Genomic DNA, 15,677 nt, shown 5'->3' with positions numbered 1-15,677 from the left:
CCACAAGCTCCCTGAGCTCCCTGGGGCTCTCCGGCATTAAGTGTGTTCACATCCCTCGTTCGCTGTGCCCATCCAGGCAGAGTCCACAGCAGCCAGGTGGCACTCTGCGTGCACCGCACACCCTCAGACCACCTAGTGGCCAGGAGGTGTTTACAAACATTTCCTGAATGAATAAATATGTATGAGCACCTCTAGTCCACGTGACTACCTAGTAAAACCATAGACTTACGTATTACCAGAGAGTTGGTTTTTATTATTATGTTCTTTTTTGCACACAACTGACAAAATCAACCTTGTGTGTGTGTGTTAGCTGCTCAGTCATGTCTGACTGTTTGTGACTCCATGGACTGTAGCCCGCCAGGCTCCTCTGTCCATGGGAGTCTCCAGGCAAGAATATTGGAGTGGGTAGCCATTCCCCTCTCCAGGGCATCTTCCTGATTTCAGGGATTGAATCCTGGTCTCCCACATTGCAGGTAGATTCTTTACCATTTGGGCCACCAGGGAAGCCCAATCAACCTTGGGGAGTGATTTCTAGCTTCAGTTCTATTTCCAGTTAGTTTTACAATTTAGGAAAAATCCTTCTACCTCAGCCCCTCACCTCCAGCAGGACTCTCAGGTCCCCTCAGCTTCAGGAAGGTGGTGGCATCTGGGCAACGTGCAGGCCAGAGCCTTGGAGTGAGCAGACCCCAGTCTGAGCCCCACTGCACCATCTATAAGCTGTGTACCCAGCAAGGGACCTAACCTTCCTGATTCCCAGGTTCCTTGTTAACCAGCAAATTATCAGCTTTGTAGGGGTTTCTGAGACAAACAAGGGGATGCACGTAAAGCCTTTGGCATAAAGCAAGCACTCACTCTGTTCACTCACTAAGCTCTTATGACTGATGACTGGGATCACACACTGCTACAATAAGGCCTCATTTATATGGCATTGGCCCTCACATGGTCCTTTTATAAATATTTTATCCCCGTAGTGCCATGAGGAAGGCAAGCTTGGAAGGAGTCCAAGGAGCCTGGTGATGAAGAGCACACACTTTGTGTTAAGGGTCTGGGTATGAGTCCTGGCTCTGTTTAATCTCATGTGTAAAACTGTGTGAACAGTGGTACCTTCCTCCACTGGGTGGCTGAGAGGACAGAATGAGATATAAATACATGAAAGGCAATTGGCACAGTGCCTGACAGAGATAAATGCCCAGAAATTCTGGTTGTGATGATCTGAAGAAGGTAGATTTTCCAAATTACATTCTTACTGCAAATACCACAACAAGTTTCCTTTAAAGCCATAAGATGATTTATTAAAAAGGAAGCAACGGAATCTGGGGCCAGGCCTGGATGCAGCTGTAACCTGGATCCTTCCTTTATTCCCCTGGCTTTAGAGTTAGACCCTCCTCACCCCAATGTCTTGTCACCCTGACTGCCCGGGGAACAGAAAGAACACTCCAGACAATGCCAGAGCAGTTGGGAACCCCAGGCCCCATGGGACAAAGTCTTCCATGCAGTTTGCAAGGGGCTACCCTCCTGGGAAGCTCCAGCTAGAGAAGCGCGGCCCTGAGAGCTCCCTGTAGGTGGGGAGAGGTGCTCAGGCCAGCGCCTCTGCACAGCTCCCTGCTTGCCCATCCTTCCCCTCTCCTCTCCCAGAACGGCAGCCCCGACTGCTTCACCCAGCACCTGACCCTACTCCATCATAAGGATCTCAGTTTCTTTATTTTGAAAGAAAAGGGCTAGAATGCAACTTTTAAATGAAGAAAGCTAACAAGTAACGAAACAACCTAGGAGCAAAAAGAGCAAGATGCAGTGATCCTGAATCCGGTTAAGGGTGAGGTGTGCAACAAGTAGAGGGGGGAATATGGGAAGGTGGATGCATGATTAGCTTGGCACCCTCAGGACTAGGGTACTCCAGGCCAGTGGCGCCCAAAATATGCGGCTCAGGCCCATTGGTGTCCAAACAAGTTAGGTGTGGGAATAAAATACTAGACTTTCTCTGTTATCCCATTCTTTTAAAATTCCTACATTGGGTATGCTTTATAGTTCACAAACTATATCACTAAAATGGAACATCTACAGAAATGCTGACATCTAAATGTGTCAGGCTTGTTGTCCTTTATATATAGTAGTTAACTCATTTAATCCTTATAACAGTGCTGTGAAATCAGTATAGAATCATGCCCATTTGACAGATAAGGTAACTGAGGCAATGAGGTTAAATAATTTGCCATGGTGACATAGTCATTCAGTGGCAGAGGAAGGATGTTAACCTGGGCAATCTGGCCAGAATTGCTGTTCTTTAGCACTTTTCTCATGATGGCTCATATAAACCTACACGTGATAACGTGCACATATGCAGGGGTACAGGATGGTTGTCATCGCTGTCAGGGAATATGACCAGGCTTCGGGACACAATGCGGGGTAGGAACCCACCTACTAAATGCTGCATTTTGAGTGCTCACTTTGCCCCTTCATGATTTCCTTTCAATAAACTTTAACCACTGACTTTGTCTGGGGTCCTGTGAAGATCCTGAGGATTCCAAGATAACTTATTCCCAGGGGTCATGATCTAATTTGACATTATAATACAATATAGGAGGTGCTCAATAAATATCTTCTGAATGAGCAAGTGACATTCACACATCCCTTCAAGCTTGTGTTTTTCATAAAAGAGATGGTCATAATACATTTTAAAGGAAAGAGGTAAAGATCAGAGCACCTTCGAGCCATCCAGCCACAGACAATCTGCTGGTATTCTACGAGTCACACACGCTCCTAGACCTTGGTTCTATATTAGACATGTGAAGAAATCCAAGCATACCCATCACATGCATGCTTGGGGCAAAAAAAAAAAAAAAAAAGAGGAAGGGAGAGGGTGGGAGGGAAAGGAAAAGAAGCTACAAAACATTCAATCAGTCAGGACTTAACCTGCTTCTATGTCCCAACATCTGACCAAATATCCCCAAATGCAAAATATCCCCAAATGCCCAGTGGTATAAATGAATGTTGTTCCTCAGATTATCATACTAAGACTTACTCTGAGAACCATCAGATGCACTGCTTAGTTTGTATGGTTCTATTCTGTGCAGGCAGTAATATAATTATCTAATCATCACCTTTCCCAGGTCAGGAAGTACACGTCATTTGCCAACCCAGGCAACCGACCTCCTAGTTAGGCCTTGTTAATTTTGCTCTTGGAAAATTTTAAATCTCGAGTTAATATTGGGAACAAGGAAATCCATTCAGAGAGCAGACTGTTGGCACAGAGAAGCAAGCACAATTCTGGACTGCATCAACCACCCAGGCAGCTTAAGTAGCTCACCATCTCGGCACTGGCCCATGGTTCACCCCAGATGTGCTTGACTAATACCAATCACACATATATTCCAACAAATCATGTTTCTCTGGAAAAAATAAACACAATTCCCTGAGCTGAATTCCAGTTCTGAGGACTGGAAAGCCAAAATATTTAGGTGCAAAGAGGAAGTTTTTCAGCTATATGAACTATTGGAAGACCTGAATAAAATTAACACATTTTTATATAATGCCAAACAAAATAAGATGTTTGCCAAAGAGTATACATTTTAGAAGTTCTTCTGTGGGGCTTGTGGGTAGAAATGCAGAAAATAATCAAGGTGAATAAAGTTTTCCATCTAGCAATGGATGGGAATTTAATACCTATGAACCCTGTTCTCTCTCAAAAATAAAAATTAAGCCAGGTAAATAAATGTCACTTCATGAGTCAGGCCTAAATCTTAACGTGTGAGAGAAGCTTTAAATATCAAATTCATGTATATGGAAGATTTTACATTGCAGTCCTATTTTCTCCATGCAAAAGGGTCTACAGTTAAATGATTAAGGTCCTGGATTAGCATAAGCTAGAAAAATTCCCATGCCAATATGTACTGTATAACTTAAAAAGGAAAACTGAGATGGTTGAATATCTGAATTTGTACTAAAACGGACACTCAGACTCGTGGGCAGCTGTCAGTTGCTAAAAACATTCTATGAATTCTGTATAATTGCATCTTTGTAAACAACTAACCAGCCCTGTAGTAAGATAATCAATTACTCCAAGATCCTGAAGCCCTGATTTGAGGGCAGGGACATCACATTTGAGCTAATCGCCTCCTTGAAGCCGGGGGACTTCCATTTTCCCTACAGCATAATCACTTCTCTTGACCAGCTTGTCAAAGGCTGGCTGCAGACACCGCACGGCATGCTGACAGTGGAAAGAACCCATCCCCCGATGGCCGAGCACACACACTCCGCAGCCACCATCTCATCGGTCATTTCTATTGTAACAAACATGGGAGCGCGAGAGAGACACCCAGAGACAGCAGCCGCCCCTCCCAGATGCAGAGCGGATGATCTAAACGGCACTTACTGTTGATGAGAAAAAATCATTCCTTAGGTTGAGCGGAACCTCCAAGTTCCCGGCTGCACCTCCACCTCCCGGGGACGAGGCGGCCCCTCCCCCGCACGGCGGCCTCTCCATTCACTGGTTCTGCATCTTCCCCAGGCAGCCCTCCTGCAGGCTCCCAGGGGCTCGCCTCGCCGGCCACCACAGAACAGTGCCCAGAGGTGAGCAAGTGACCTGCGACGCCGCTAACTGCAATTTTTAAATCTTAGTTTTCTCCCTTCTAGTAAACAAACATCTCCAGCTCCTGCCTGTCTCTCACACACACAGTCTTTGTTCTGACGCTACAGGATTGCAATGCCAGGGAAGAAAGTCCCTGTGTTATCTATGGGTTATTTATGAAGTGCTATAAACCCAGGGAAGAAACATTTAGATTTGGGGAGCTGGAAAGGAGGATTTCTGTTCTCATCAAATTAAATGTCTCCGTTTCAGGTTTAAAAGCAACGGTGTAATCTGAAGCCCCCAGGTCCAACGGGAATGGCTTTCTCCTAAAGAAGAAATTGCCCCAGGAGATTTTCTGCCTTGCCTTTTCAGTCCTGTACATCCTGGCTTAGGAGGCACAGAGAATTTATTTAGTCCATTTCTTTGCTTTTTTGCAAAAACAAAAACAAAAACGCCATCTTGTTGTACAAAAGCAGTTCAAGATTTGCAGAGGAAGAAATTTTGCAGTTTTCTTTGCTAGTTCCCAAGGTTTACCATAATGTGAAGTTTTGAAAATTCCTCTACATCCCTATTCACGGTTCTTGATGTGAACCTGAGTAGCTTTGCTTGGTGGAGCACCATTGGTTTGTGTCCAAGCCCCTTTTAGGCTCAGTCTCAGCCTTATGGAGACTCGATATCAATCATTTTTCATGAATCCCTAGAGCCCAACATTTAGTCATTATTTCATCCCGACTTGAACACATTCTAAACCAGTGAAATTAGGAGTACAGACTGGAAAGAGTTCCCTCAAATGCAGCATCTAACTTGGGTCCACATGCCTGGCTGTGCATGGTGACCTACACCACTCAGACACTGGACCTATCTGCTGCTGGACACCAGGCTCCTGAGGCTCACGGTCCCTGTGATGGCTGCTGTCTCCTTGGGGAAGATCCCTGACCCTCACAAAGGCATTTCTGCCGGCCCTGAGAGCAGCAGCCGCCAGCTCTAGAGGTGGAACGATGGGGCTGATGGGAAGGAAAAAGGAGACGGGGGAAGCCGACCTCACATCTGGCTCTCTCTGTGCTAAAAACCTTTAAGTCCTTCCAGTCCCACTAAATCAGGCAACCTGCTAAGACCAGAGCAAGTCAGCTTTATGACTAGCAACATTGTTTGCTCTTCCAGAGTAACCTTGAGAAAATACAGATAAAAGGAGAGCAATGAAAAACGTAGCAGTTTAAAAAGGCACACATCTCCTTGCCCATTCTTCAAGGGATGGAAACACAATCTTAACACACAGTTGCCATGGTAATAACTGCTGTGCTTAAATGACATTTTAATTGCTACTAATATAAAACAGGTGGGCTTTTCACATTGGTAGGAAATTTATGCTTCATTGAAAAGTTTTTTCATGGACTTGATCTTGCTAATAGCAGGAGAGCTATCTAGTCTAATTACAAAGGGACCATAAAGTAGTGTGTCTGAGTGCATCCCTCCTTCATAACAGTGGCCTAAGGATGCCAAGTCTATTAAATGATGCTACCATCAAAGAGAGATGAGAAGAAAGGTAACAACATTTATGACATTTTTTTAAGAAAAAAAAAAAAGTTCCTGTATTCTTTTTTCCATAATGAACATTTACTAAACAGAGATTAAAAAAAAAAAAAAATTTAAAACCACCAGTGATACCAACACCCAATAGATACCAATGGAGATACTCTGGGGTATGTCTTTCCGGTCAGCCGTCTCATCTCTTTTAGGCATGCAAAGCTTTCACCAGATTATCCTCACAGGCTGCTAGAAAAGTCTTTAAAACTTTAAAGACTAACCCCATGTCTCCAAAGACGCTCCATCAAGATGAACAATTAGACAGTGACTCACTGAGGACACAGGGCCCCTGCTTCAGGAGGCACAGAGAAGGCTCTGATTAATAAAGGGGATGGAGGCTCTGAGAAACAAAAGGAGGTGGATTTTTAAGGAGTTTAGCTACTGGGATTTTGAAATCAAGGGTACACATAGGTAAGATTATGTGTTGAGCTGAAGCTTTCTTTGGCATCAGTCTTGTTGATGGCCGAGAACCTTCTTTTCAGAGTTTTAGTCTGTGCTGCTGAAGCAAGGCAATTCTGCATCCCTTGGTCCACCACCCAACATCCTGTGCCTTAACTGTTATTTTTAATAGGTAACCCAACTGACCCAAAACACGAATCACACATATTGGTGGTTCTGAAAAACAGCTTCTGTAATTTAGCCATCTCTTCTGCATTCAGGTTTCACTAGATCCATTTTCAATGACATTATCAAAGAAAACATGGGCAAGAGGCATAGCCAATGTCTACAATTAAAAAAATTAACTCATTTAATCTGTCACTGAGCATAGTTGGATATAATTAATATATCATCAAATCAGTTTGGGTTCACACCATTCACTGAAAAATACATAGTGGTTCAAATGACCTTTCTATGAAAGAAATTAATAACATATTTGATAAGAGTTTAGATGTCACAAATGTAAGAGGCCACCCAGGGGCCCATGAAGAATGCTAAAAGCTCCTGCAGCAATTCTGATCAAGCGTCTGTTCTGTGATTTTTAGTGCCCACACCAGGGGCTTCCCTCATAGTTCAGTCAGTAAAGAATCTGCCTGCAATGCTGGAGACCCAGGTTTGATTCCTGGGTCAGGAAGATTCCCTTGGAGAAGGAAATGGCAACCCACTCCAGTATTCTTCCCTGAAGAATCCCATGGTCAGAGGAGCCTGGCAGGCTACAGTCCATGGGGTCACAAGAGTCAGACACGACTTAGCGACTAAACCACCACCAGGGCCTAAGTGACCTTATGTGAGGAAGTTGGCATTAAGACTGACTTAAGCACCCCGGCCCCCCTGATTATTTGGTTATTTCAGAAGATGTATCCTTTAGACTCTTTGCTTTAAGAATTTTACAGAAGCTGAAAAACACTATGCATGCAGGGAAAAACCATGGTTTGGGTCAAAGTACCTTCCCCCTACCTCCCGGATCATACACTAATACTACACACGTGTATATGGACGGAGCCATCATTGTCCTGGTGCTTTTTTATCCAGAATCTAGCCCATGGTTCATCAACAAGGAGATACGCTACAGAGGCCACAAGGTTACCATAAGTGGCAAGTCACCCGGTTGCTCGCTCCATCTGTGATCCCCAGACCTGAACCATTGGCAATACCTTGGCACTTGCTAGAAATACGCATTCTCGGCCCAGAGAATGGTCACATTCCCCTACCTAGGGAATCAGAAGCTCTGGGGGTGGGGTCCTGCCATCCATGTTCTCAGGAGCCCTCCAAGGATTCTGCTCCATGTTTAAATCTGAGAATCACTGCTCCAGATTGGAGAAGGAAATGGAATCCACTGCAGTATTCTTGCCAGGAGAATCCCAGGATGGGGGAGCCGTCCTGGCTGCCGTCTATGAGGTCACACAGAGTTGGACACGACTGAAGCGACTTTTTTAAAGTCATGAAGCTGGGTGCCTGTGTATGGTCTCCCTCCAAGTCTTATTTTTAATAAGAGACGCTGTCTCCTGCCACAGAAATGAAGCAGTGGAACACTGCGGGCAGGACAGGCATGATTAAATGATGTCCAGAATTCTTTGGACAAATGGGGTTATTAACGGACCCTGCAGGATTGCAGGTTCTCCTCCGTGTGGTTTGACTTCTGCAGCCTGTGCAGACCCTCTCCTGCTTTTCTGATGGTGATGTGATGAGTGCCAGTGATCAGACAAGGAGCTGATCTATTAATACATGAGGTCAATTCATGGCAAGTTCAAGCTTGCTGCCTCAACCCACAGATTCACCTGAAGTGTCATGGTAACTAAATTTCCTAGACTATCAGTCGTATGTCTCACCCTGGCCTTTGCTTTAAGGTAAAATCAGTTATTCTTTTCTAGTTCCTCAGTTCTGAATGGATTTCAACATGGTCTACTCATTTTGGTATAACAAATCAGAAGGGTCTGGGTTTGCAGGGAGGCAATACGACTGTCTGAGTTGAAATCCTGGTTGCCTCATATGCTGACTATGCAATCGTGCCAAGTTACTTTAGTGCCTCAATTTCCTCATCTGTAAAATGGGATAATGGCATCAACCTTTCAGAATTACAGTGATGATTATGTGGAATCAGACATAAAAGGCACACTGTGAAGAATACAGCCAGCAGCCAATATATTTGCTATTATTTTAACTCCTTATTTTGCTCCTTCTAGAAAGACCACTGAAATTTCACTGGCTGTTTTTCCTTCTTTCGCACCATGCAACTGGCTGAAGACCAGCAGTTAGAGAGGAGGGAGGAAAGCAAGCAGTCTGTTTAACTCTGAAGTGATAGAACCAAAGCACGCATGAGTAAGAATGCATAGTCACTCTAGCCCTCAGGAAGCAGGATCTAGATCTAGCTCCTGAATGATCTAAGAACAGGTATGATGTCCTCATACCTTGGATTAGTGCCAGGTGCCCAAGAAGACTTAGGAGATAAAGACAGTGATGACAAAGGCATACCAGTCACAACTGACCCAACAGAAATGATCACATTCTTATGTCCTGGAACATCCATTCAACAAATTATCTGAAGCACTGTTCTAAGCACTGGAAATAAGACAAAGATACTGGTTTCATGGAAGAAAGACCTCTCACTGTTAGACAAAAGCAAGGGAATCCTCGAACACTCAAAAAACGTGCCACTTAAAGTCTTCTTATGGAAAGACAATGATAGTAAGTTACTATCAATGATAGCATTGATAATGATAGCATTCAATAAATGCTCACTGTTGGGCCTGTGACAAATTCAAGACACGTGTTGTCATTCATTCACACAGTGGACTCTGATGTAATCAGTGCTGCTGCCGCCAAGTCACTTCAGTCATGTCTGACTCTGTGCGACCCCACAGACGGCAGCCCACCAGGCTCCCCTGTCCCTGGGATTCTCCAGGCAAGAACACTGGAGTGGGTTGCCATTTCCTTCTCCAATGCATGAAAGTGAAAAGTGAAAGTGAAGTCACTCAGTTGTGTCTGACTCTTGGCGACCCCATGGACTGCAGCCTACCAGCCCCCTCCATCCATGGGATTTTCCCGGCAAGAGTACTGGAGTGGGGTGCCATTGCCTTCTCTGTGAGAAACTGAGGCCTAGAAAGGTTAAATCACTACTCAAGTTTCCATGGTAGGTAGAAGTCAGATAAAGTCAGGACTAGCTCAAAATCTGTGCTCTTACTTGAGTTAGCACCATGTTATTCTTGAGTTAACATAGATTTCCCCCCCAACCCCACCCCCAACTGGTAGTAAAGAGATGTTAAATTTAGCCCAAGTTATGCTGCCAGCCAAATCACTCTAGTATTTATCTTCAACAGACCCTCAGCTGCTAAAAAATCATGAAAGACTCAGACTTTATTTAGGAGGCCAAGTCTTTAGTTGAGATTTAAGCTTGTCTAAGACTTAGCTCCAACCTACCTCTCTAAAAGCTTCATCTCCTATTCCTGAGCCAGTGGAGCTTCTTATAATTTCCTGAACAGTTTCTATTCTGCCCTACCCTGTACCTTTTTGCTTATAACGTACATTTCTCTCTCTCTGCCACCAGGAACACTCAAATTCCACCCCCTTAATAAAGACCATCTGGGAACACTGCTCTTCCATCAGGTTCTTCCCAATCCCCACCCCCACTCCAGGAAGATGAGATTTGAGTTCTCAGACCACTTGACTTTACAGCTGCTGGCATGTCTGCTCCCATTAACATTAACTGACTCATCTTATTGCACTTCCAGTGTGTAATTCTCATAGCCTGGTGCCTCTGCTTACTGAACTAGGTTCACTTAAGGTTTAGGGTAAACGATGGGGTAAAAGAAAAGGATTTTTAAGAGTATTCTGTTTTCCGTACTCCCCAGTGTTTCATTTATCTTACAGGATTCTCCTGTACGGTCCATGTTCTACATGTGGTCAAAATATGTGAGCGTTCTGTTATGTAACAGACTTGCTCAGCCAGTGCAAACAAAGCTGCATGAATGGCCCCAAAGCCAGGTGACTGTTGTTTGTGTGCCAGGTTACAACTGAAAAACACTTTGGTTGGGGTCTCTGTTTGGACAGAGAAGACAGAAAACATTTAGAAGTCCTGGGCGGTATCGTCATCATTATTTGTGAGGGGAGATCAAATGGTCAGTCTTGTTTCTGATAAGCACTGGACAGCCTTGATTTACAGTCACAGCCATACCTCCGGATTCCACGTCTTAGGACCAGATGCCCACTGGGGACCTAGCACACCCAGCACAAACCTGCAGAGGGGCCCTGCCTTGAATGAGCCCAACTCCTCTGATGGTGGTGATTAGAGGGAGGGGAACCTTCAGGGACCCCCAGAAGCAGCCCCCAGAAAATCAGGCCAATGCTTTGACCTACTTGCCACACACAAGCAACAACAGGCTGGCATAACTTCATCTTAAGACTTCACACAAATCTTAAGGTAGTGTTAGAATTTCTAAATAATACCTCTTCCTCAAGGACCAACTCTCATTTAAACCAAGTCTAAGTCATGCGAAATTTTAAGCTAAAGAAAAAAAAAAGGTGAGATATACTTGTTATCTCCTTGCTTCCCTGCAAAGAATCTACCTGCAATGCAGGAGACCTGGGTTCAGTTCCTAGGTCAGAAGATCCCCTGAAGAAGAGCACAGCAACCCAGTCCACTATTCTTGCCTGGGAAATCCCACAGACAGAGGAGCCTGGCAGGCTACTGCCCATGGGATCGCAAGAGTCAGACATGACTTCATGACTAAACCACCGTGCTACAATATAATCCTCCTATAATATCAAAATAAGAATTTCCATTCATTTTTATCAAGCTCTACCTTTATCTGTAAGTTCAGGAAACTGCTGGGTTACCTTAGAGGAAGATGGGGTTCAGTTTTGCGATCTGTGAGGTAACCACTGTAGCCAGGGAGTAGGAACCCATTTTTAGGCCATTCCTTACCTTGAGCCAATGACATCAAAAAGATGTTGCCAACGGTCATTGATTTTGTTGAGTTTGTCATCGATCTCAGCTGCTCTTGTCTTGTTGCTGGCCTTGATCAGCCGGTCGCCCATTTGCTTTAATTGTAACTTGTTTTCACTAAACAGATTTATTTCTTCCATGCAGTCCTGGCAGAGGCACCAAAACACAAAGCTAGAATCACTACAGAAAATTCATTTCTTTGGCAGATACAAACACACAGTTGTGCCTCCTGAAATTTCTTAAAAAATAAAAACACTTCTCTCACCTGTTAATGCAACCCTTTAGTGAGCAGCTAAAAAGTCAAAAGTGCATGTGTAATACATAAAGCAGTAGTTACTTTCTTAATTCAAAAGCCCTGGTTTCCCTCACAGTTATTCTAATGCACTTGGGAGCTGAGGACTACAGGGTATAACTAAATTAGCCTGATATATCAGCAAGAGTTTTCCTGAGGTTTAACTGAGTGGCACTTGGGGTGACTGTGACGAGAAGGTTCTTTCTTCCTTTCCTTATGGGAATCAGCGACCACTTCACAATTATGAGCCCCACTGCTGTTGGTCTTTCTCCTTTGGCCAGGGGATCGTCTTAACAAGTTAGAAAAACCATAACCCACCTAGGGTGTGAACTGAGGCTTAAGAAGCCGTGAGCCCCTTTTTCTTCCTAACCAAGAGAAAGCAATGCCCTAGTACACAGCACCCTGCCCACCAAGGACAGCCCACCTTTCCCACCTCATTGGAAATATGCCTACGGCATACACTTCTGAGTCTGGGAGTGAGGAGGGCAGAGAAGACCATGGTGGTCATAACCGCACCCCTCTGGGAACTCCTGCTCACCTTCTGGAGCTTTTCAATCATTTCTTCAATACTAATATCTGCTGTCTGGAGAACTTTGTTTTCCATCTGCACCAGCCATGCACACAACTCTTTGTTTTTTTCGTTGAACACAATCCATGAATTGAGTCTATCTTCTATCTCCTGTTTGCGTATAGCCACCTGGAAATGACAATGCATTTGGCAGCTGAGTATAGGCAGGAAGGAAAGACTTTCTCTTCCTCCCCACCCCCCATCAAAAGGACTATGGATTCCATTCAGGTGATCCCAAGGACTTAAATTATTATGTTTTTGCCTTTTAAAGACTTAGGGTTTGAGGTCAACAGAAGTTTTACACCTTTGATAAATGCCTTAAAAAGCGACAGTAACAAAAGATTGTACCTGAAGTGTAACTGACCAAAAGGATTCACCTTTATCCAAAACAGTTTTAATATAATGCGGTAATCCATTATTGCTGCTGCTAAATTGCTTCAGTCGTGTCTGACTCTGTGAGACCCTATGGACCGTAGCCCTCCAGGCTCCCTCTGTCCGTGGGATTCTCCAGGCAAGAATACTGGAGTGGGGTGCCATGCTCTTCAATTTATTATTACCGCATTTTATTAAAAATTAGAAACAGGAAGTTTAGATGAATGTATTTTAACCATCACCTAAATTTATTTTGTTCTTTACTCTTTAAGTATAGATTTATTTACTGCTTGCTACATGTTACTATTTTGTTTTATGATCCAAATCCTTTCTTTTTAAAAAATGATCAAGTCCTTATTCTTACTTAAGGCCAATGTCCCACCTGTTTAATTTAAAAACTATCATCTTGGTCACAATATAAATCTTATGTATATAGTGCAAATGAATGACAAAAATCAACATCACTTAAATGTTTGAGTGGTATATTTCAAAAACAAAGCAAAATTTAAAAAATGCATATCATTCATTTAATCCGCCTTCCCCATATGCACCACTGCTCTGGATAGAAACCATGGAAATGGAATCAAATACTGGTCTGCAGTGAGCAGGCTGACCCCCAAATACCCAATGTTCTGTTATGCAGAAGCAACCCCCAAGCTGACATCAGCAAAGGATCTTCCTCCTTCCAGGGTTCAAATTTATTACTGAATAAATATAAATTTAAAGAATGCAAATCAGCCTCTTTAAATGTACACAGTATTCCCAGGTCTTAGAAATCTTCAGAATCCTAGAGATAAAAAGGGTAACCTTAAAATTTTTTTTGGTTAACTTTTAACATCCCACTTTACAAATGCGGGAACCAAAGTTGAACTCCTAGGCATTTTTCAACTATACACAAAACAAAAAAACCCCTCTGCTCTTTTCAGAGTGAAGCAAAAGTAGCCAATGCTTCTACATCCACCCAACCAAATGTGTTGAGAGGGCCAAAAAAACTATCGCTAAAACCCAAGTTTTGTATTTCTGTTTTTCATAGCATCTATTCAACTCAGCTTCTAAAAATCCTGGCATTTTGTATAGCATCATTCTGACTGGATTCCTGATGGTAACAATTAGGAACATCTGGGCCCCAGTCTTCACTTCTTCCTTAGCTTTTAGGGTATCTTTTACATATTCTCACTTTTCTGTTATATAAAATTTGAATAAAAATTCTAAACGGACTATTCTGAAATAGTCTAAAAGGACTATTCTAAAATTCTAAAAGGACAGGTATATCATGAATATTAAATACTAAAATAAAGAAGGAAAAACATTTTTAATTAAAACGCACTCAGAAGTGTCTGAATTTTCAACTTTTATGTACATCTCTTCATTTACAAAAATTAAAGACTTAACTTTTCTTAGAATTAAATGTTCTTAAGACAAAAGATCTATTTGAACCTTTTAATTCCAACCTGATCCTGTCATCTACTTACACCGTGTAATACCTTAACTACAACTCAATTCTTAATAAGTATAAGTGATTCACTGAGATAGTAAGTGTAGCAGTTGACTCTCTTTCACAGAGGTTTAAAAGCCAGCTACTTGAAATAAACACTGGATTGCATGTGAATGCAGAATGCGCTGATAAAATGCCCTGGAGCCCGGCACTCAGTACTACTCCTGCTGTGTGCTGGGCCCACAACAGATATTGCAGAGATACAGCTCTAAGGCCAGCCTGGACCTCTTTGCTGAAGTTCTGATTCTCAGACAAGGACTGGTACTTGTCATCTCTACACGACCGAGAGCAGAGTGCACACAGCTGCTCAAAACTGCAATCCTCCCCTCCCCCTTGCTCTGAAGGTGATTTTTTTTTTTTTTTTTTTAAAAAGCTCATTAAGAGTGTGCAAAGTTCCAGCACTGAGTGCTGGAGAAACAAAGGGTCAAATCTGTTAAACCTTGTTGCTGGCTTCTCAAGGAACAGCACCAGCCCAGGCTCCAACTGAAAAGGGCCTCCCGGTTCAATGAAATTAAGCTCCTTTCTACTTTGTCTGGCCTTCGGAGACATTTCAATAAACTTCAGAAGAGCCGTGCCCTGCAGTTAACTGACTTACTCTTAAGCAGAGGTCCTCCCATTGTCTGTGCAAATGTTCTATTTGCTCCTTCAAAACCATCACGTCGTCCACCAGAATGTGCTGGGTTAGGTCGGTCTTCATTGTGTGAAGTTCTTTCAAGTTCTGAGTCCAGTTAGCTAAAGACTTCTCTAGTTCCTGCATTTAAACACAAGAAAGAAAGGGGTAAAAAAAGAAAGAAAACTCTTCAACTCAAGCTGCTGTTGTTTCCAAACCTGTAGAAGCTAATCCTTTGATTGGACCCTGGGGGAGGGGAGGCCAGGAAAAGGGGTGGGACTTTCTGAATGAGAAACAGCCCAGGGCCAGCCTCTGCGGCTGTGGTTGGCCAATTCCTCAGCACCTATTTTCCCAAAGCAGAACTCTTTTCTACCTTTATTTTCACTTCCTCAGGTATTTCAGACTTTTCTATACTTAACTCTATGTTAAAATCAAGTAGGTCTTTACCTTTATTTAGGGGAAAGTAAAGTATTTTTGGAGTCTCACAACAATCTCTCTCACCTACATACACTTAATCCTCAAACTGTGTTACAGACTGTTGTATAAAATGTGATTTCCCTACTTTTAAAAACACCTTAAGAAATTCAATAAGCATTGTTGCTTATTGAAATAACAATAAGCATTGTTGCTATGTGGCAATCATATAACGACAGCTTCTCTTAAGTGAATAATTTTGGTTAACTTTCAAAAAGAATAAATATAATTGAAGGAAAAAAAAATTGTTCCCTAATGATCGCCAGAGATGGGTTAGCAGAAAATTTCCTCTGGCTCTGGAAACAATTTTTTCTTTTTAAATGAAGTATTGGTCAAAT

General features: G+C 43.0%; 1 protein-coding gene across 15 annotated transcripts in view; it reads right to left on the bottom strand.

The window, feature by feature from the left end:
• Positions 1–15,677, bottom strand: part of SYNE2 (spectrin repeat containing nuclear envelope protein 2) — a 323,976-nt gene that overhangs the window by 24,482 nt on the left and 283,817 nt on the right. For 12 of the 15 annotated variants that reach the window (XM_060418145.1, XM_042252596.1, XM_015097110.3 and 9 more), the window contains 3 exons: positions 14,851–15,006; positions 12,359–12,517; positions 11,508–11,674 (listed from right to left, as the gene is read on the bottom strand). In XM_060418145.1, coding sequence (XP_060274128.1) covers positions 11,508–11,674; positions 12,359–12,517; positions 14,851–15,006 — 482 coding nt within the window. Of the gene's footprint in view, positions 1–4,369; positions 4,463–11,507; positions 11,675–12,358; positions 12,518–14,850; positions 15,007–15,677 lie in introns of those variants that run through there. The other 3 variants (XM_042252602.2, XM_060418152.1, XM_060418153.1) reach the window with 1 other exon arrangement.

Source organism: Ovis aries, chromosome 7 (assembly GCF_016772045.2).
Source record: "Ovis aries strain OAR_USU_Benz2616 breed Rambouillet chromosome 7, ARS-UI_Ramb_v3.0, whole genome shotgun sequence".
In the NCBI taxonomy this organism is placed as follows: domain Eukaryota; kingdom Metazoa; phylum Chordata; class Mammalia; order Artiodactyla; family Bovidae; genus Ovis; species Ovis aries.
The sequence above is the reverse complement of the archived record's forward strand: the minus strand, read 5'-3'. Positions and strand labels throughout refer to the sequence as shown.